This window comes from Prionailurus bengalensis, chromosome B4 (assembly GCF_016509475.1).
Source record: "Prionailurus bengalensis isolate Pbe53 chromosome B4, Fcat_Pben_1.1_paternal_pri, whole genome shotgun sequence".
NCBI lineage: Eukaryota > Metazoa > Chordata > Mammalia > Carnivora > Felidae > Prionailurus > Prionailurus bengalensis.
The window spans coordinates 127,737,441-127,758,709 of NC_057358.1; the positions used below are offsets into that span (position 1 = coordinate 127,737,441).

Consider the following 21,269-nt stretch of genomic DNA (forward strand, 5'->3'; position numbering starts at 1 on the left):
CTCACTGATGGGCAGGCTGGCACAGGACTACTGATACCAAATGCTGCGGAAGGTCTAACCAGGGCCAATTCCTTGACTCAAGCACAGAGTTCATGGCACACAGCCTGCCTGCTGTGGGAGGGAGCTGGGCAGTTCTCTCACTGAATTCTCACAACTTTGTGTAGTGTTTATTACTACTATGCTCATTTTGCAGATAAGAAAATAGAGGCTCAGGGAGCTTAAGTAACAAGCCCTAGGTCACACAGCTCCCCGATTTCACACAGCTCATGTGATTTCTAGTCGATGGCAGCTAGATGCCCAAAGTTTATGCTTTAATCTTTCTAATTCCTCAATTTCCACAATAGCTGAGATCTCTCATCCTTGCTTGTTACCACTTGAGAAAGAAGAGTTTTCTCAAATGTGTAGTTCCACCACTTTCTGGCTGTGTAAATCAGAGCAAGTTCCTTGACCTCTCTGAGCCTCTGGTTCCTTATCTGTAAAGGGAGATAGATCTGTTATGAGAACTAAAGAGAATAGCATAGAAGCACTTAGCAGGATGTCTGCTACACAGTGGCACTCGGTAGGTGTTAGTGGGTGTTACTTACATTATTTTCACCAAGGGACTGATGTGGCTGGGCTCCACCTGCAGTGCTCTGAATCCAGACTGGAGCAAGCATCAGGACTGGGGCCACCATGGCAGAGCCCACCAACCTTTGGCTGTTATCTAATTGCAGATCAAATCCTGCTACTACCTGCCTTGCTTTGTGACCTCCAAGAACGAGTGCCTCTGGACCGATATGCTCTCCAATTTCGGCTACCCTGGCTACCAGTCCAAACACTATGCCTGCATCCGGCAGAAGGGTGGTTACTGCAGCTGGTACCGAGGATGGGCGCCCCCGGACAAAAGCATCATCAATGCCACAGACCCCTGAGCACCAGACCCTTCCCCACCCTTCCCTCCCTTCCCGCTGAGCTTCCCTCGGACACTAACTCTTCCCAGATGATGACAATGACATTAGTGCCTGTTTTCTTGCAAATTTAGCACTTCGAACACTTAAGGAAAAGTCTATGCTGTCATATGGAGTTTATTTGGAACCATCCTCCTGGCCCCACCCTGCCCCTTCTTTTTGGTTTTGACATCACCCATTTCCACGCGGGAATTTTTGGTGCCATGCCAGAAAGAATGAGGAATGCACACTCCTCTTCTTCGTGATGATATAATCTATTTTTTTAGGAAAACAGAAACCGAAAAACTACCCCATTTGGGCATTGTAACACCTACCCCTCTCTCTTCTCCCCCACCTCACCATCTCCCAGACCCGCTTCCCTTGACCCTTGTCCTCCATCCCAGTACATAAAAGACACAGACAAGGAAGTTGCTGAAAGGTCAACTGTTTCAGGATGAGTCCAGGGCAGCAAGCAGATAGACTCAAGGTACGCAGAAGACCATATACACTGAGGAGATGCTACTGCATTGTCCAACCAGACTATGTCTGTCTGTGTCTGCACGTAAGAGTGAGGGAGGGAAGGAAGAAACTGCAGGAGAGGGTCTGAGAGGGTGCAGCACACTCAATTCCCCCCAGCCCAGTGATGCTGGGGTTGACCAGATGTTTCTGAGTCCGGCAAGCAGCCAGGACAGAATAACAGAACTTTCTTAGTTGATGAAGACTTAAACATCTGCCTGAGGTCAGGAGGCAATTTGCCTGCCTTGTACAAAAGCTCAGGTGAAAGACTGAGATGAATGTCTTTCCTCTCTCTATCTCCCACAAGACTTCCTCCTGGAAAACTCTGGTAGATTTGGCCGGGAGCTTGCCTTTATGTAAATCGGAGGAATACACACATCGTACACTATCCACAGATATAGTCAAGTAGAGCTGGGTAGAGAATACTATTTCCAAAGTAGGGTTTAGCTCACCTAGGGGGATGTGTTTGTATACACATTTGCATATACCCACACGGGGACATAAGCTAATTTTTTACAGGACACAGAATTCTGTTCAATGCTGTTAAATATGCCAGTAGTATAATCTCTTCTATTTTGTTGTCGTTGCTTGTTTGAAGAAAATCATGACATTCCAAGTTGACTTTTTTTTTCATTTTAATTAAAATTTGAAATTCTGAACACCCTCGACATCCCTTTAACTGGGGTCATCTGACCTCTGTCCCTCTCCTTTTCTCCTGCTTCATGTTTGGGGCCTTCATTTAACTGCCTTACTGGCTTGGCTCAGATAAGAAAGTTAGTATGGGTCAGGGGCCTGGGCACAGGAGGGAAAGCTGCCTTGGCTAGACAGCCACTTTCCTGGATTTTGGGACAGCCTGCTCTTCTCCCAGCTCACTGGTGGGCGAACACCATCTCCTGAGGTCCTCACCTCATGGGATTAAAATTGGTGGTCACTAGGGAAGCCTGACTCTGCAATCAGCTGTAGGGTTTTTGTTGTGTTTTTGTTTTGTTTTTTTTTTTTTTTTTGAAATAAAACTATAATATAAGTTCTCTGATTAAATAAAATTATTTTCAGTTTAAGTGTTGAAAGTGAGATGCCAAGAGTAGGTGATAATGCATATTTCACAGAGTTGGGGGTGGTAGGATGGTGACATTTAACATGATCACTCTGTCTCTTCTTTCAGATTATGGCTATTTTCCTCTTAGTATTTGTATCTTCAGTTCATTCCACTTTAGGAAACAGAGCTGCCAATTGAAACAGGATTTAAAAAAAGAAGCAGACAACACATTGTGATGTCTTGCACACACACAGACACACACACACACACACACACACAGACACACACACATGCAAATACCCAGGCAAGGTATTTGGCAGAACTCCTGAGTGGGAAGGCAGTGCAGGCATCCAGTTTCCATGGTATTCATTGGATTATCTTGTACCTTTCACCTTATGGTCATGCCATTTGGCAGGTGGGAAATGGGAGGCTTTGCCCTCTCAACGCAGCTGTGTAAGCAAAAGGAGCTGAGGTCAGCGGACCAGTGGTCTTTAAAGGGTAAGCCCAAGTCCTTGGTGTTCTGAGATTTTCTTGATTTCAACCTCCAAGTCTTACAAGATGGAACCCCTGACCCAACCACACAAGTGCCCTCTCACAATTGGACATCAGCATCCCCTCTATGAAGCATTGGCCATTCTTGGTCCTTCATGGGGTCACCTCCACTCACACAAGGAGGGACCTGGGGTGAGGCCTGAGCATGAATCATCTGAAGTTTCCCTGTAGAAATGTTGGTGGAACCACAGTCCCATCTGTCAGGCCCTGTCAAAGAGAATAGCAGGTCCTGGGCAAAGAAGGGTCCTTTGCAAAGCGATGTTGGCAGAGGGCGGTTTTTGAGCTTTCTATAAGCTATAGCTTTGTTTATTTCACCTGTTCACTTACTGTATAATTTAAAGTCATTTATGTAGCTGAGACACTTCCGTATTTCAATCATATCGTGAACGTTTTATTTTGCTAAATCTTGTGTCATGTGTAGGCTTTAATATGTGTACATTGTGTTTAAGAGAAAAAAAAAATGAAACCCACATGCCGCCATTTTCCTGAATCAAATTCTAAAGTGGAATGGAGGGTAAAATACTTCTACTGTGCAGGCAGCTAGACTGGCGAACTGGAGAAATGAGAAGGATCTACCACTTTGACACTAATCCCTCCTCCTCCCTATCAGCATCCCAGTGCTTTCTGGAGTAGGAAGGAGGAGGGAAAACAGCAAGTATATCCATGTCCTTGCTCTGTATCAACTGGCACTGGGCAGTCTGCTGGTCATTCCCATTCTTTTTCCCCCCTTATTTTTGACCACTCAATTGGGAAGCCATGATTTCTTCTAAAAACCCAGGGCCATGGGAGCTGTGATTCCAAGACCTCTTGGCCTCATCTGGCCATCTCTTCTGCCTCCCTATCCAGAAAGCATTATACCTGGGGCTCTCTCCTCTCAGACCTGTGCTCCATCTGTCTGGGTAGATAATACCAGAGACTCCCATCCTTTACCATCACCCAGCTCCATACCTACATCATGGCAGTCATGGTACAGCCCATGAATATCATTTTTCATATGATGGTTCTTGAACAGTTAAAGAAACAAATGACTTATTGGAACAGCTCTGTCTCAGAAACACTGTGGCCCCTAGGAGACAAGTACCCTCCCCTGCCCAGCCTTTCATCTTGTGTTTGATGATCATCAATATGGATTACCCCAAGATGGCACCCAAGGGTTTGGCTCCTGGCTACCAAAAGTAAAAATATCACTACAGTAGTTTTACACAAGGAAAACACTTTAAAAATCTGATGATAGAAGCAAAACAAAGTGTGAGAATGTAGGGGAGGTGGATATCAACAGCCTCCAAAAATTAGCATTTGGGAGACATGAGGAGGGAAAGAATTTAAGACCGGTTCGTGCTCTCGGGGGAAGGGCTTCACAGATCCTCCCATGCCCTCACCTTTCCCCTTAGCCAGTCTGCTGTCCTGAGACCCAGAAGTGATGGAGAGAAACCAACCAGAGAAAACCCTGTCTGGAAGGAATGTATTTGTTGCTAAATTTTGTAGCACTGTTTACAGTTTTCCTCCATGTTATTTATGAATTTTATATTCCGTGAATGTATATTGTCTGTAATGTTGCATAATGTTCACTTTTTATAGTGTGTCCTTTATTCTAAACAGTAAAATGGTTTTATTTCTATCACACACCTGTAGTCCCTTGCCTCCTTATATCCTGACTGCCACTGGGGGTAATATAGACAGCAGAGGGCCTTGGAAGCTGGTCCCACCTGTCCTGGCTGCAGGCAAATGAACATTCCCTTCCCTTCATTCACTTCTAGGGCTTGAGCCCACCCTGCCCCAGTCCTTTCCCAAGGTAGGAACAGGCATTCTAGATTTCCCCCCAACTGCTAATCCAGCACTGACCTTGCTCCCTGTTTCTATGGCCAGGGTTCTCCATAGCTCTACAGAATCTGGATTGCTATTGAATTAACTATTAGTAGTTCAAGTATTCCCAGACTGGAGCCCTGACTTGGCTTTCCGTTTTCATCTAAGAATCTCACACCATGAAACTGAGAGGGGAAGGTTGCAAACATCAGTGCCTGATGCCAAACACCTGCCTGAAATTCCAAGTATGGCTTGGCCTAGTTGGAAATGCTAGGAACTCAAGAGGTCCCACTACAGCCGTGAGCCCCTCCTGGAGCTTACAGCTGGACCTGTCATCCTCAATGAGTTGGGTTGGCTGCAGACCCCTCACCCAACTTTCATCCCATTGTTGACAATGTTCCAGGTATAGCTTTTGCCCCTATTTCAAGCTAATCTACTTTGATCACCTATCATATATCAGGCACAGCACTCTACACACATGATTGCATTAAATTTCCACAACCCAATGAGGTTGTCCCACTATCATCCATAGTTTTTAGCTGAGGAAGCCAAGACTCAGGTTAACTCATTGCTCAAGACCTAGTATGCTAGCAGACTAGGATTTAAATTCATTCTGGTTTGATGATAATCCCTGAATTTTCTCTATAGTGTTCATACTTTGTTGGAATATGCCAGGTTCCACTTACCTTTCTTTTTAAAAAAATTTTATTAATTTATTTTGAAAGAGAGAGAGAGGGGGGCAGAGAGAGAAGGAGAGAGAGAATCCCAAGCAGGCTCCACACTGTCAGCGTGAGCCTAACTCAGGGCTTGGACCCACAAACTGCAAGATGATGACCTGAGCCAAAGTTGAACACTTAACTGACTGAGCCACCCAGGCGTCCCTCCACTTACCCTTCTTATTCCAACCAGCATATCTTGGATTCTATGACTCTCATTGGATCAGATATAAGGGAAAGATAATCAATGGAAAAACCTCTCTGCCTGTTTAGACTGCCCCCACCTGGGGCCTGCAGTCCTACCACTCGTGTGGTAGAATTTCCAGGTCAGCAGCCTGAGCGTGGGATTCTACGAACAGGCCAGTCCCCAGCTGGGACATTCGGATACCTTTTTAACTGCACTGTTGACCAAGATTCACATTCCTTACATGGCAAGCATGGGGACATGGCCCTGCATTCCTTTGACCAGTTTAAGAAGACCACCAAACACACAAGCAGATATATCACAGGCTATTTCCAGCTGCCCAGAACTCTTTCCACCCAACTTCTTTTGGTTGTGGGATAAAGAGCTCTCCACCTTTTCAGGAAGATGTCACCCCTCCCATCCAGCTGTCCTATGAATGGGCTCGACCATGTGCTCCAAGCTAAGCTCCAACCACTTCCCAGAGACAACCTCAGGTACATCCATAAGTCAGAAAGCAAAGGGAACACACAAGGAAAGTGCCCTTCGATGATCAATGCAAACAAAATACAACAGCTTTTATCAAAATAAAAGTTGGAACCAGGTTCTGCCCAGGGCTCAAGGGAAACAACATCCAACCTTTGAAACATCTTTTATCTTTATTATCAGCGTTTGGCTCCAAAATGCCAGCTCAAGTTGTCCCCGAATTTGCTGAAAATTCCCAATATCCCAAGGGATGCCATCCACCTTTGTCATTTGTCCTGCTACCTAAAATTTCACCTGAAGACTTTATTCTTTCCCTAAGAAAGCCAGGTATTCTCACAGGACATCACAACTCTTCCTTAGAGCCCAGGCAATCAGAGAGTGGCCCTCAGTCCACTCCTCATCTAACGGGACTGAAAACATGGACATCTGTTTTCATTCCATATCATTAAGATAATCAGAGTCAAAAAGGGCACTCACCATTGGCTTATGGTTGGGGAAAAACGTTTGCTCCACAAGTGGGAACTTCTCAGGACCCAGAGAATGGAAGATCTTAATGAGTTGAGAGAACTAGGAGAGAAGAGGAAAGAACATTGGTCAATCTTTGTTATCCAGTATGGTGGAACTTCCCACTTGATCCCAGACCTCCAGTATCAGACTATTCTGAGCTGAGTGGCAGTAGCTGTTCCCTGTTTGCAGGATGAAGACCAGATTCCTTGGCTGGAATCTCATCCTCTCGATTATCTGGTTGCATAAGCCCTTCATTCCTGCCAGGCCGCTGAGTTCAGCTCGCTTACATTTGACGAGCATTTACTGCCCCCTCAACGTTTCACACAAGCACAACGTGCTGACACTCATGCCATGTCTCCAGCCTGCAAAGTCTTTCTTTCTAGAGAGGTAGTACTAAACCTAACAGTTTAGGGTGTAGACTCTGGATTCAAATTCTCCACCACTTAACTAGCCCCATAAGCCTGGAAAGTTGCTCCAGGCTTCTGAGCTTCAGTTTCCTCATTTGTAAGTGGAGAAAGCAAGAGATCCAATATTGTAAGGATTAAATATGCAACGTATTAAAAGCTGTGTCTGGTCCCTAGGGGCACTTGAATGTTAGATATTATTATTTATCATAAATACAGCTGACCCTTGGACAACATGGGTTTGAACTGTGCAGGTCTACTTACATGCAAATTTTTTTTTTTTTTGGATAAATACAGTACAGTACTGTAAATGTATTTCCTCTTCCTTATGATTTTCTTAATAACACTTTCTTTTCCCTCACCTACTTTATTGTAAGAACACAACATATAATACACATAATACATGAAGTATGTGTTAATTGACCATGTATATTATTGGTAAAGCTTCCAGTCAACAGTAGGCTATCAGTAGTTAAGTTTGGGGAGGGGAGTCAAAAGTTATACAGATTTTCAGAGTTGGCATTCCAACTCCTGCACTGTTCTAGGGTCATCTCTGATTTCTCTGTTTTTACAACCACGCTCTTCTCCAGCAGCTCGAGCAGCATCCCTTCCACACCTGGCTCCTTTTGCTTTAGCACTTTCTGGTTTCACCACAGAGGTTGCTAACATCTCCAGAGCTGGGTAGTAAGCTTCTGAAAGGCAGGCCTTGAGCTTAAATTTTTCTCCATCAGCCCACACCACCCAGCACCCTTGGGAGCTCATTTTGTTCTTGGCACTGTGCTTTGATATTGGGATAACAAGCTAAGCATGGAAGACCAGGCCTTGAGGGGAGACAACGTGGGCAGATGGCTGAGATAACAATGCCTTTCTGGAGGAAAGCAAGGGGATTGAGAAGCCTAGAAGAGGAACAGAGAAGGGGTCAGGATGACTCCCTGGAGCAGATGACACAGAGAAGATGGAAGGGCACTTCAGGTATGCACTGGAGACCCTCAGTGGCTGCCAGAGCTGTGGCCCTGGATCCAGGGGACAGTGAGAGAGGAGGACGAAGGGTGATCCATGACAGATCCCTGGGAGCCTTGGAATTTATCCAGAAAGCAAAAGGGAACTCCTGGTGGACATAAGTGGGAAGGACATGGAAAATTCTGATCAGGATTAAGAATGCTACAATTTGTGGCCTATGGTGGGTGTCCAATGGCTAGAAGGCATGCCAAGTCTTGTACCAGACTTGACTTGGGAGTAAGTCAACACTAATGGCTCAGAGAGAATGGGTAACTTAAGAACTTTCTACAACTAGACTTGGTCTGCAAACTCCTGGGGTATAGTCTGCAGGTGTGATGCAACACGGAGTCCAGTTAGAGGGTTTGAGGGATCTCAGAAATATGAGAAATGATGGAGGATCTCTCAGTTTACAGATAAGGATGCTGAAGTCTAGAGAGAATATGTAACTCTATGATCAAGCACACGAATTTTGGAGATGTCCAGCTCCAGTTTCCTTATCTGTATGATAGAGACATTAGCAAAATCTACTCATCAGGGTGGTTCTAAAGATCAAATATAATATGTATGTTAAGAGTTCAGCATAGCACACAGTGCTACTGAATGGTAGCTGCTACCATCACAATGTCTATGTGGAAAAACAAGGTAGGGGGTGTGGGCTAATGCTATCTAGGTCCCTTTCCAGAATCTGGGATGCCATAGGCCAAAAATCTCAGGGTAGAATAAAGAGACCAGAGCCATGATAGCAGTGGTTAAAAACTATCTATATCTACTAAATTAATGTATATATCCATTCAATAAATATTGAGCGCCAACTCTGCAGAGACCTTGATGGCATTCACTATTTACTGAATGAATATAATAATTGTCACCATGTACTGAGTGTGTACTTTGTGGCAGCCACTTGTATTAACTCACAACCTTACCAGGATGACCCTATTATGATCATCATTTTACAAATATGGAAAATAAACTCAGAGAGATTAAACAAGTTGTTCAAGATGATACAGCTCATAAATTGAGGCTCCTGGAACTAAGGCAATCCGGCTCCAGAGCCCGTGTTCTCGACCACTGCCCTCCCACCAGGAGGCCAAGCAGAGGGAAATAAAGCAAGAGACAAGATGGCTTAGAGCTTCACAGAGCACACTACAGTACGTACCCCCAGCCTCCACATTTCCTATCTCCCTACCCTGCTTTATTTTCCCTTTTGAAAATTTTTCAAATTTTCAAAATTTCAAAAATTTTCCCTTATGAACCACTTCTATGACATATTACATATTGGGCATATTTATTAATAGACTGCATGTGCCCCTGGTCACTAGAATATAAGATCCATGGGGCAGGGATTTGGGTCTGATCTGCCCACTGCCATGTTCCTAGGACTTAGAACAGTGCCTGGAACATAGTAGGCATTGAATAAATATTTGTTGCATGAATGAATTACTTTGGTAGGGAAAACAGATAATACACAAAAGAATGGATAAATATATCATCCTAGATGGAGATAAGTATTGAGGGGAAATAAAGCAGGGTAAGGGAATTGAGAGTATTTGGGGGAGTGGTATCCTCGGAGAAGCCTCTTTTACACGTAACATTTGAATGAAGACTAATAAATCAAGGGACAAATGAAATTAATGAATACAAAGCAGGGAAAATCAGTCTTGGGGGTTGAAGAGACATGGCTTTAAGTTCTGGTTTCACCCCTCCCAGGCTACATGACCCTGGGTGAGTTCCTTAGCTGCTCAGAAACTGAGATTCTTTTTCTGTAAAATGAAGTAATGTCCACTTCACATGATAGCCATAGTTTGAGCACCAGGCAGCACGATTTTCAGATTAATACACAGTAAGTGCTCAACAATGCCTACTGTTAATAAAAGTGATATGATTTAATATAAGTAAGAACAGTAAGGTACCTTAATGTTACCACTAATGTTATTTATAAGATAACACTGTATCGTACCATGTTGTTATATCGTATTCCTTAGGCAACAATTACAAGAAGAGACCTGCTTACTGAGTTGCTTAAAAAAGACTCATTACTGAGGCCTCCATGCTCAAGGATGGGACGGGCCCGTTTCAGGGCTGGGACGCCACCCACTGCTGCCCACCTCACTCCAGGTCAGCCTGGCCCATCACCTACCACCCAGGGCTTGCTGCAGAAGTTGTAGACGGAGTAGAGGGAGTTGACAGCAGGCAGCCCTCCGTACTGGAGGCCGATGACCAGGCTTCGGTAGTCTTCGCCCAGCGCCATGCTGTAGGCATGCTGGCGGACCAGGATGAAGTCTGGCTTGAAGGATCTGCAAAGAGAGGGGCTGGCAGTAGTGTCACCACATTGGGTATTGATGGAAGGCCAGGGCATCGGGCCACAGCCTGCTGGGGATAGCACTGACCTGGCCTGGTTGCTGCCAGCAGGGAGCTCTCAGGTCAGAATGGGGAGGGGGTGGGGAGTGTGGAGGGGGACAGTTGGATGCAAACACAGCAGCTACAGAATCAAAGGGCTGAAAACAACTCACATTTTATCCATTTTCTTTTTTAGGTGGTTTTCTAGATTTTCTACGTTGAACAAACGTTCATTTACAATCAGAGGAAAATGGATCAAATAACTCAGTGAATACACTGCCGTTTTTACTAGGCAGCACATATTGCCTCACTGAATCCTCATAGCTTCCCAAGGACGTGGGCATTGCTGCCAGCAACTGCATTTTACAGATGAGCACCGATAAAGGGAATTTTCACCTTTACGTTTGTGTGTTCCAGGCTCCCAGGGAAGCTATACTTTAACATTTACCAAGGTCAAAATGACTCAGCAAAACCTCAACGCATGGGATCTGTTTCTGCCCTGAGTGCACATTGTGTATATCTGCTTTGTTAAAGAAAATAACCAAAAAAAAAAGGAGCATTCTAAACACAAAAGATATGAAAAAGTAAGAAAATTCCCTGGTTTCTGTAAGATTAAAGTCATATAGCCCTGCAATTATTAGAAACTTAAGATAAAGCCTGCAACTTTCTGAAATGTTCTTTGTCTAATAATTTGTAAATCTTATGTAAAAAAAAAATGCATATAGCTCTCCATCAAATGTTTCCTTACTGGAGCACTCTCCTGTTTCTAAAAACCGTGTGTCCCTGGCAGCTGTCGTAACTGGGGCTCAAACAAAACTCTCTCTTTCTCTCTTTCTCTCTCTTTTTTTAAAGAAATTTCCAAAAGGTTTGTTCATTTTATGTGCATAGCACCGAGGCTCACAAAGATTAAGTCACTTGCTCAAAAAGACATACTGTAGGTACATAGCAGGGTCAGATACATGTAACCTCATGGCCCTAGTTCTCAACTACCATGCAGCATGGTATGTGTGTGTGTATATATATATATATATATATATATATATATATCCCTATATATACATAATATGTATATATTTATATATACCCTGTATATTTCAAACATGTCCCTTTCAAGTAGCAACCTCTGGAAAGCAGCAAGAGTATTAATATGATGGCCAAGAACATGCCAGGCTCTTTGCTGGGCCCCTTTGGAGACATGATCCTGATTAGCACTTACAAGCAGATCTGGGTAAGGTTGGGACTATTTCTCCACTTTATAGATGGGAACACACAGCTCAGAGAAGTCATAAACTTCCCCAAGTCACAAAGCTGGGAAGCAGGGGAGCCATGTGTGAACTCAGGTGATCTCGCTCCAAGTCCATATACTCTTCTTCCCTCCATCACATGGCTCCAGGTGGATTCACACACTGTTTTGCTCACACTGCCAAGGTTCCATCTATTTCTAGATTCCTCACTTCTAGCTCACATGAGATAATCAGCTTCCCAATGGGTGGGTGGTTTACACTCAAAATGGTATGATCTGTTTGTCTCACCCAGAGTTAAGACACTTAGCTTCAAATAAACTGTTTCTCTTTAAAATAATTCAAATGTAAGTTAAAATAACTGTCAAATGGGAAGGACTTGTCCCAGTGGAGACAGAAGGAAAGAATGTGCAGCAGGTGCAGACATTTCCCAAATTGTTCTGAGCTTGGGTCTCGTTGTACACCCCAGGGCCTGGCACCATGGAGCATACATGGGGTGTAGTAAGTATGTGTTGGAGGAATCAATGATGTACATGAATATTATTTCCTTGTCCCTAAAGGAAATGGCAAGGGTCTTGCCCATGAAGTTGTAACTCATCCCAGAGGAGACATGTGGATGCTGACATCTTGGGTATGGCTGACACTGGGCTCATGGAAATGGTCAATCACATCACTCTGAGTTGGGTTAGAGGCTTAGAATTATTACGCCTATATCCTTATTGCATTCTTAGAGCTGAACCAGTACAACTAATGGATTTTACAGATGGGGAAACTGAGGCCCATAGCAAGGCAGTGATGCGTCCCAGGACACCAGGCAAAACCATGCCAGAGCAGGAGGTCGCACCCAGATCCCTCCTCTGGCTTTCCTGCTCTTTGTGCTCCACTTCATTGGCTCTTACAGCAACAGAGGGAAGGAAAGAAGGGGTGAGTGGCGGGTCTCTAACAGGGATCTGATGACAATACAGAGCACTGACAAAATATAGCCATTTTCTGCTTTCATTTGATTGTAAAAGTAACACATGTTCATTGTGTGAAACAAAAAAAAAACCCTTAAAAACACAAAAATGTCAACAGAATTACTTGTAATTCTCAACTCAGAGAAAATCCCTAATAACCTTGTATGTACTTCCTTATAGGTACATTACAATCCAATGATCTATTTTTAATGTATATAATATGCATTCATACTCATAATTGACTTCATGCTTTCTATTAATTATTACTTTCCTATTTTCCACATATTATAGTGTAGGCATTTCTCCTACTAACAAAATATCTTCAAAAATATCCTTTCTAATGGCCACCTAACCGTCTACTGAATGGATATACCATAATTAAGTCAAGTTATCATCCACTATTATCAAGTAGGCTACTTCCAATACTTCACACACGTATATCTTTGCACACAAATCAATGCCTTCCTTTTTAACGATTTCCTTAAGACAGATTTTAAGAAGTGGGATTACGGGCTCAAAGGGTATGAATTATTTCTTTAAAGTACCCAAATGTACCCAAATCTTTTAAAGGTGTATACCACCTATTGTATATGACAGTGTCTGTATCACGGCAGCCCCACCAGCACAGCAGTTTTTTTAAAATACATTAAAAAAAAATACATGTTTTAAATTTGATAAGCAACTTTCCCCAAGATACTCTGTATCCCCACAGCTGTCTTACCTTGCATATCTCTGACTTAGGTGAGTTTGAGTACTTCCATTAACCATTTGCATTTTCTTTTCTGTAAAATTCTGCCCACATCTCTTTACTGACGTGATTTCTGTGTATAGGATGCTGCCCTTTATCACACTGTCCTGTTGACAAAATTTTTACTAGTGTTTGCTTGCCTTTTTTTTTAATGGCTGTGCACCTTCAAAAAACCATATAAATTCATTTTCTATTTCCTCTTAGTCAAAACTATGAGTCTCTCCATTTTTTACTTCTCTGCTTTGATGATCAGAGGGTCTTCTAGGGCCCTGGTTCTCACAATGAGACACCTCTTACACCTAGCAGCGTGACTTTCCCCAGAGAAAACATTGGCAGCAAACTTGGTGTCTTACTAGGGGTAACTCCACTCTGCCCAGGAGGAAATAATTAAAGGTCTCATGCTGGCTAGCCTGCCAGTTTTTCACTGTTTGTGGAGAACTCATAAGAGAGACATAGCCTGGTGGGGCGGAGCTGGGGTTGGGAAGCAGATCTGGCTCTCTAGAAAAAGAGGGTGCCCTTCCAAGATCATCTTCCAGGAGGAGTATCTGAGGGCCTATCTTGGGAGAGTCCAATTCCAGTCCCAGATATTATGATGCACTTTCTCTCGAGGACTTCTAGAACTCACCTCTAAATTGGAATCTTTCTGATTCTTTGAAATAAAAGTAGCGGTCACTTCCTCTTTGTCTTTAAGGATTTGGAAACCTACCTCAAGATGTACTCAAAGTGCTCTTTCAAAATTATACAGCCGTTCCTTGCTGAAAGCCCTCTGAAGGCTCCCTCTATCTGACAACAGATCCTAGGCTCTTTACCATGGCAACAAGGCCCCTGCCCACCTCTCCATCCTCACTTTCTACCTTTCTCCCTCCCTCACCTCCCCTGAGCCACACTGACACCTTCTCTTCCTCTAACACTCTCCCTGTATGCTCCTCCACAAGTGGTGCCCAGGGGGCCTCGATCTCCTCACTTACTCATCAGCTTGGATGCATTTCCTCAAAGACACCTGTCCTGCTCACTCTATTGAAGTTTGCCCCAAACCCCATATTGCCCTATTTTCCTTTCTTTACAGCTCTTGTGGCAATTTTATTTCTCCTGTTTTATCTGTTTAGTCTTTTATTGCTGTCTCTTCCCTCTAAAGATGACAGCTCAATGAGAACAGAGGACGTGCTTGTCTTGAACAAAATAGACCATACCAATGTTTTTAAATGAATGACTGAATTAATGAACGTATGTATAAATGAGTGAACAAATGAATGAGAATGAGGTGAACTGACCACTGGAAAAGGGCGGGACCTCTTTATTTGTGGTCCTAGTGAAGAGAACTGGGACTGACAGCCAGAATTTCCAGGAGATAGCATGTGGCCCCTAACAACTAGGGACTGCCTTACAAGGTAACATGTTCTATACTTCTGGAGATATGTTAGCATCCTCAAGAAAGTTTTAACCCCAGGGAATTCAAGATGGACCCCATGACCTCTTAACATTCTCAAGTATAATATGTGGAAAAACAAACACTTAATATGAGTGATATATCTGGGCAAACCAGGCACATGTTATGGTTTGAATACTGCCAATCATTGCTACATAGAATGCACAGAGTCCTTCCTGACAGCTTGTGGTATGAGGGATTTGCAAGGAATGCAGAGAAATTAGTGAGTTGAGTCAGGTGACCTGTGGCATGAAGTTCTGCCCTCCATACCTAGCACCTCAGCCTCTCTATCCAGTCAAGGAATGGCCATGCCCTGATGTCACCCAACATCCAAGAATGTGGCCACCAGCAGTTCTCAGGCCCTGACAGTGGGCTGAAGTCCTGGTAGAGGCCAGAGACCCTGAGATGACAGGGACATGATCCTTGCTTTCAGGAAACCCACAGTCCAAGAGGAGTTGAGTGCAATTCTAAAGAACTAGGGCTCACGAAATGCACCAATGAGTAAGTGAAATAGAGGCATGTACAAGGTATGAAGGTGGACCAAAGGTGTATTCAACTCTGTCTGGGGGTGGGTGTGGATAAGTGTGTACCGGGAGGCTTGGGTCTTAACAGGAAAGTAGGGTTTGCCATGTGGGCAGGGGTTTGCAGGTATTCCAGGTAGAGGGAACGGCACCTTTAACCATCTTTTTCTTCTGAGTTATATGAACCATTAAGTTCCCTTTGATGCCTACACTGGCTTGACTTGGGTCTGTTGCCTGCCATCACTCTTGCTCTGACTAATATTGGGAGGAAGTGGCAAAGTTTGCAATTGGTTACATGGCTGGAATATAAGGTCTGAGGAGGTGGTGGCAAGAGATGAGGCTGGGTAAAAAGTCTCAATGGCTCTCATGAGCCCCTTCCTGCCCCCTTGTCTCCACGGTCCCACTGGGTCCAAGCCCTGCATCTTTCATGCCTGGGCAAGGCGGCCTCCTTCAATACCATACAAATCAGCACATCCCAGCTGGAGCCTATGCCTGGGTTTTCTCGTTATTTCAGCTTCAGACTTAATATGAGCTGTATCACTTGGGTCCCTGGTTCCAGAGCTTTCTCAGAAGTGGTCGTCAGTATTGGAGAGGAAAACCAAGGACAACATATAATTAAATGGTAGAGACGGGACAGGTGATGCACTGCTGGGAGATTACTGGGTGCTTCAGGCAATGTCAGGAGGCAGGGGGCAAAGCCTGAGTGACTTTTAACCATCAAAGAAGTGTAATGATTTCCTCGAATATGTAGAAACTGTGGTGGCAAGAACAGATCTTGGCTAGGCTGTGCCTGGGACCTAAGTTAATAAGCAGAAGCCTCATTAATCTCAGCCACTTGACTGCAATTTTGTAACGGTCCCTCATTCCCCGAGGGTCAGGGTGACAAAGGGTGATGATGATGCTGATTTCAGCCATGCTGACCCATCACACCCAGATCTGACCTCAACTGTGCCTGGCAAGGCTCTAGACTTTCTGACATAGGTGTTCACCAGCAGAGAGAGGCTTCAGGTTCCCTCTGAAGTGTCTCCACACTCCTTAATCCTTCTCTATCTGAAAACTCAACCTTGGGTACCAAATCTGGAGAAGTGAGACCAACAGAACTGATAAAAACCAGCAGAAACAGGTGTCCAGAGAAAAAGGACAGGGGGAGTTCAAAACACTGAAATGGTCTCCATACCCCTGAGTGTCTATGGACCACCGTGTTGTGACAAGGATAGAACAGAGAGGATGTGCACACTTTGCAGACGGAGAGCCATATGGAAGGACTTTGGGAGTTAGGGATGCTTCCCACCAGCCTGAGGACTGCAAGAAATTAGTCCAGGCTGAAAAGAAATTAGGTGGCAGCCAACCAACAGTCTGGCAAGGAGAGGACAACAGGATGCTGCAGCGAGGCTGTGGGGCCCGCACGGCAGCTGCCAGCGGTGCAGCCTAACGATGGTGGGGAAGGGGCCCAGTGGGGCTTTTGGACGGCCGGGCTCTCTGATGAATCCCGTGGCCCCCTTTGTGAACCATTAGGAGGTTAATAAAACACAGACGTGAGTTGCTGGAGGAAGTGGGCTTCCTCATCTCCCTTCTCAGACTCAGAATCTCCATCTCTCTGTCCTGCCCTCTCATTTCATTTCAGAGAAGGAGTCCTTGCTGCTCTCTCCTTGCTCCACCCTCCTCTTCCGTCACTCTGGGGAACCCCACATGTTATGCGCTAAACTGTGTCCCCCCGAAAGGTACACTGAAGTCTTAATCCTTGTTACTGGTGAACGTGACCTTATTTGGAAATAGGTTTTTGCAGATTTAATCAAGCTAAGATGAGGTCATACTGGAGTAAACTGGGCCCTCATCCAATGACTGGTGTCTTTAGAAGAAGAGGGAAATTTGGATACAGACACACAGAGAGGAAGAGTAGAATGCCATGTGATGAAGGAATCAAAGACTGGGACGATAGGTCTACACTCCAAGGAGTACCAAGAATTGGTGGTAACCACGAGAAGCTGGGAAGAGGCCAGGAAGGACCCTCCCTACATCCTTGAGAAGGGAACATGGTGCTGCTGACACCTTGATCACACACTTCCAGCCTCCATCACCATATTGAGGATTCATTTCTCCTGCTGAAATCACCCAGCCTACGGTGCTTGGCCACAGCAGCCTCAGGAAATGGGTACACTGCCCATCACCAGTATTTCCTCCTCCTCGCCACTTTCAGAACTTCCTGGCCTCCTTCGCTCTTGGGTGTGCTTATCCCCTGCTGCCTCCCCACTTCCCAAGACAATAACCCCAACCCCAACCCAACAATAAGAAACTACCACTTAAAAATTTTTTTTAAATGTTTATCATTTTTTGAGGGGGGGGAGGGGCAGAGAGAGAGAGGGAGACACAGATTCCAAAGCAGGCTCCAGGCTCTGAGCTGTCAGCACACAGCACAATGAGGGGCTTGAACTCATGAACTGTGAGATCATGACCTGAGCCTAAGTCAGACACTTAACTGACTGAGCCACCCAGGTGTCCATTATTATTTTTTAAAATAATTTATTGTCACATTAATTAACACACAGTGTATACACTGTAGTCTTGGCTTAGGGAGTAGATTCCTGGGATTCATCGTTTACATACAACAACCCAGTGCTCATCCCAACAAGTGCCCTCCTCAATGCCCATCACCCATTTTCCCTTCTCCCCCTACCCCCCCACCCCACTATCAACCTTCAGTTTGTTCTCTGTATTTGAGTCTCTCATGGTTTGCCTCCCTCTCTGTTTGTAACTTATTTTTCCTTCCCTTCCCCTATGGTCTTGTTAAGTTTCTCAAATCCCACATATGAGTGAAAACATATGATATCTGTCTTTTTCTGACTGGCTTATTCATAATACCCTCCAGTTCCATCCACGTTGTTGCAAATGGCAAGATTTTATTACAGGAGTGCTGATTCATAGGGTCACATGGACCCTAATGTTTATAGCAGCGCTATCAACAATAGCCAAATTATGTAGAGTCTAAATGTCCATCAACTGATGAATGGATAAAGAAGATGTGGTGTATATATATATATATAATATATATGTATATTATATATATATATAATACACACACACACACACAATGAAATACTACTCAGCAACAAAAAAGAAACTTCCACTTTAAGGTTAAAGGTGGACTGACAAGTAATGTTTGTATTTACATAAAAGAATGAACAAATCAACACATCAATAAATGCATGGAGATTTGCTTGGAAGGATGTTTATCAAAATGTTACCCTGGTTATCTCTGAAGAGTGGGATGGAAAACAGGGGTTATCATATTCTTCTTCAGACTTTTTGGTACTCCTGGCATTAAAAAAGACAAAAGGCACAGAGTATTTTTACAACCAGGAAAAAACAATGAGGCTATCTTCATCTTGGAAAAAATGATAAATATAACAATGATGTAACATCATGGAAAATGCTTATAGGACAATTTCATGTGACATAAAACAACAGAAAAGGGAATCTGTGTTATGACCATCATAACACAGTAAAAATTATGGTCCTGGAAGAGGAGATGGAAAATTACTAATTTGATAAGGTGGTGAGGCTGCAGGAGATTTCTTTTGTTTTGAAATTTTCCACTTTTGTTATACAGTTGACCCTTGAACAACATGGGTTTGAACTGCTCAGGTCCACTTATAAACAGGTTTTTTTTTCAGTAACTACAGTACAGCACTGTAAATGTATCTTCTCTTCCTTTCCTAATAACATTTTCTTTTCTCTAGCTTACTGTGTTGTAAGAATACAACATAGAATACATATAACATACATAATAGGTGTTAATTGACTGGTTATATTATTTTGGTAAGGCTTCCAGTCAACAGAAGGCTATTGGTACTTAAGTTTGGGGGAGTCAACCATTATATACAGATTTTGGACTGTGCAGGGGATCAGCACCTGTAACACCCTCTATGTTCAGGAGTTGACTATAAAATGGTTTGGGCATTAATCAAAACTTTAGGTTGGCATCAACAAATAAATGGATGTGAACCACACTGGCCTGGCAGTCGTAATTAGCCCCTTCTTCCTTCCATTGCTACAACTGCTAGACAGGGAAGTCTATACCTGCTAGCCCCAATTCCCATATACCATCTCCAAAACCCTCTGCATCTGGCCCAGCCTCTTTCCACCTCGTGAAACCGCGCTGAGGTCACTCCAAAATGCCAAAGTGAGATGAAGCTGCTATGCCCTCCCTTTTCCTGATTTCTAATAATAGCTAATGTACTACGAGTCTCTATTCCAAGCACTGTGGATGTTTTCATTCATGTAAGTCCGATAGCAGTCCCACAAGGTATGTATTATCATCACCCCCATTTTCCAGATAAGGACACTGAGGCACAGAGCAGTTAAAAAACTTGCCAGGATCACAAATCTGTTAGTGGTGTACCCATGAGTCAAATCCGATAGCCTCCTGGCTCTAGAGCAGGGTTTCCTGATCTCTGCATTATTGATATTTAGAGCTGGATAATTCTTTGTTGTGGGGGGTTGTCCTGTACAGTGTAGGGTGTTCGGAAATTCCTGGCCACTACCCACTAGATCCAATAGCATCCCCAAGCCCAGTTGTGACAACCACAAATGTCTGGAGACATGTCAAGAGCCCTCTGGGGAGCAAATTTCCTCCAGTGGTGAACCCCTGCTATAAGGCTCCTCCGTGGCCTCTGTAGCATGATCTCGCTCCTCCCTCCCAAACCTTTTCCTCCCTCTCTCCTTTCTCCCAGATGCTTCTTCCTGGCCCCTCACTTCACCATCTTCTCCCTTCCTGTGCCTCTTCTCCAAGGCTCCACGTTGCTTCTTTGCCCGTGGAATCATCTCCGTTCAGTGGGTTGGCCATCTTGTCCTCACAGGCAAGAGTGAAAATGACTTGGATTTACCTAGAACTTCCTCTGAGCCAGGAGGAAGCTTTTGATTTTTTTGTTTTAAGCTTTTAATTGTGCTGTCTTTAATCCCCACCAGGATCCTGCTTGGAGGAGAGTATTTTCAAGAAACTAAGGCACAGAGAGATTAAGCACAGCAAGAACAAGGTCCACATGAGACTTGAGTGATTCAAAGTCAACGTGCATAAGCACTCCGCAACCAGCACCATCCACTCACCTGAATACTCAGCTCCTCAAGTTATCAGCCTCCCTCAAAATGGGATCTCTCTCTCCCTCTCTCTCTTACCCACCATGCTCCCAGAAGCCCAGGATCTGTCACCCTAAAGTCATCTGCAACTCTTCTCTCTGACACCAGCTGTGCAAAGAGCCACCAGTGTTGCTGATTCTCCCCTCCAGAAGAGTTTCCCTCTCCCTCTGGTGTTCCTCTCATTGCCTCATTCCCAGGACATCTCAATAGACCCTCAGTTCCTAGTCCCTGGGGTCACAGTCCCTTACCTTATTCCTCTCTGTAGCACAGGTCCTGGCTCAGAGTCCAAACTGTTGAGTGTTACTCATTTTCCCTGCCTCTACCCCAGGGACTTCCAGGTTAAATGCCACAGGGCCCAAGTGGGTGACCTCAGGGCTGGATGAAGTGGGCTAGCCTGTTCTAGTACGACCTCCGGTGGCATCTAACACTCTCTGTTTCCGTAGTAAACACATAGGATTATTATTAATTTCCACAATGTTGTCTCTGGACTGTTTTGCACACAACTTACTCCATCTTTCATTTTCCCACTTTTCATAATGACTTGAGTTCAAGAAACATTTCATTCTTCTGTAGGCAAAGACAACCCCTTAGATAAATGGCAGCTAACACAGGTCTCTGTAGAGAACCAGGGGGAATGGAGAGGGCTGGTGAATGGTAGAACAGCCTGAGCTCTAGTTGTTATGGCCACGTAGGAATGAGGTCCCAGATGGCCCTAATGACTTTTTTTTTAAGCCCAAATCTGGATATTTATATGAAATTCTCAAAAACTAAAATTTTGATG

The 21,269-nt window shown here is 44.3% G+C and overlaps 2 protein-coding genes across 2 annotated transcripts in view; one reads left to right on the top strand and one right to left on the bottom strand.

The window, feature by feature from the left end:
• The window catches only part of TIMP3 (TIMP metallopeptidase inhibitor 3), a 59,269-nt gene extending 54,616 nt beyond the window's left edge, over positions 1–4,653 (top strand). The window contains exon 5 of the mRNA XM_043562451.1: positions 714–4,653. Coding sequence (XP_043418386.1) covers positions 714–911 — 198 coding nt within the window. The 3' untranslated portion in view covers positions 912–4,653. The remainder of the gene's footprint in view (positions 1–713) is intronic.
• The window catches only part of SYN3 (synapsin III), a 465,413-nt gene that overhangs the window by 300,654 nt on the left and 143,490 nt on the right, over positions 1–21,269 (bottom strand). Inside the window, 2 exon segments of the mRNA XM_043562446.1 lie at positions 6,694–6,783; positions 10,264–10,420. Coding sequence (XP_043418381.1) covers positions 6,694–6,783; positions 10,264–10,420 — 247 coding nt within the window.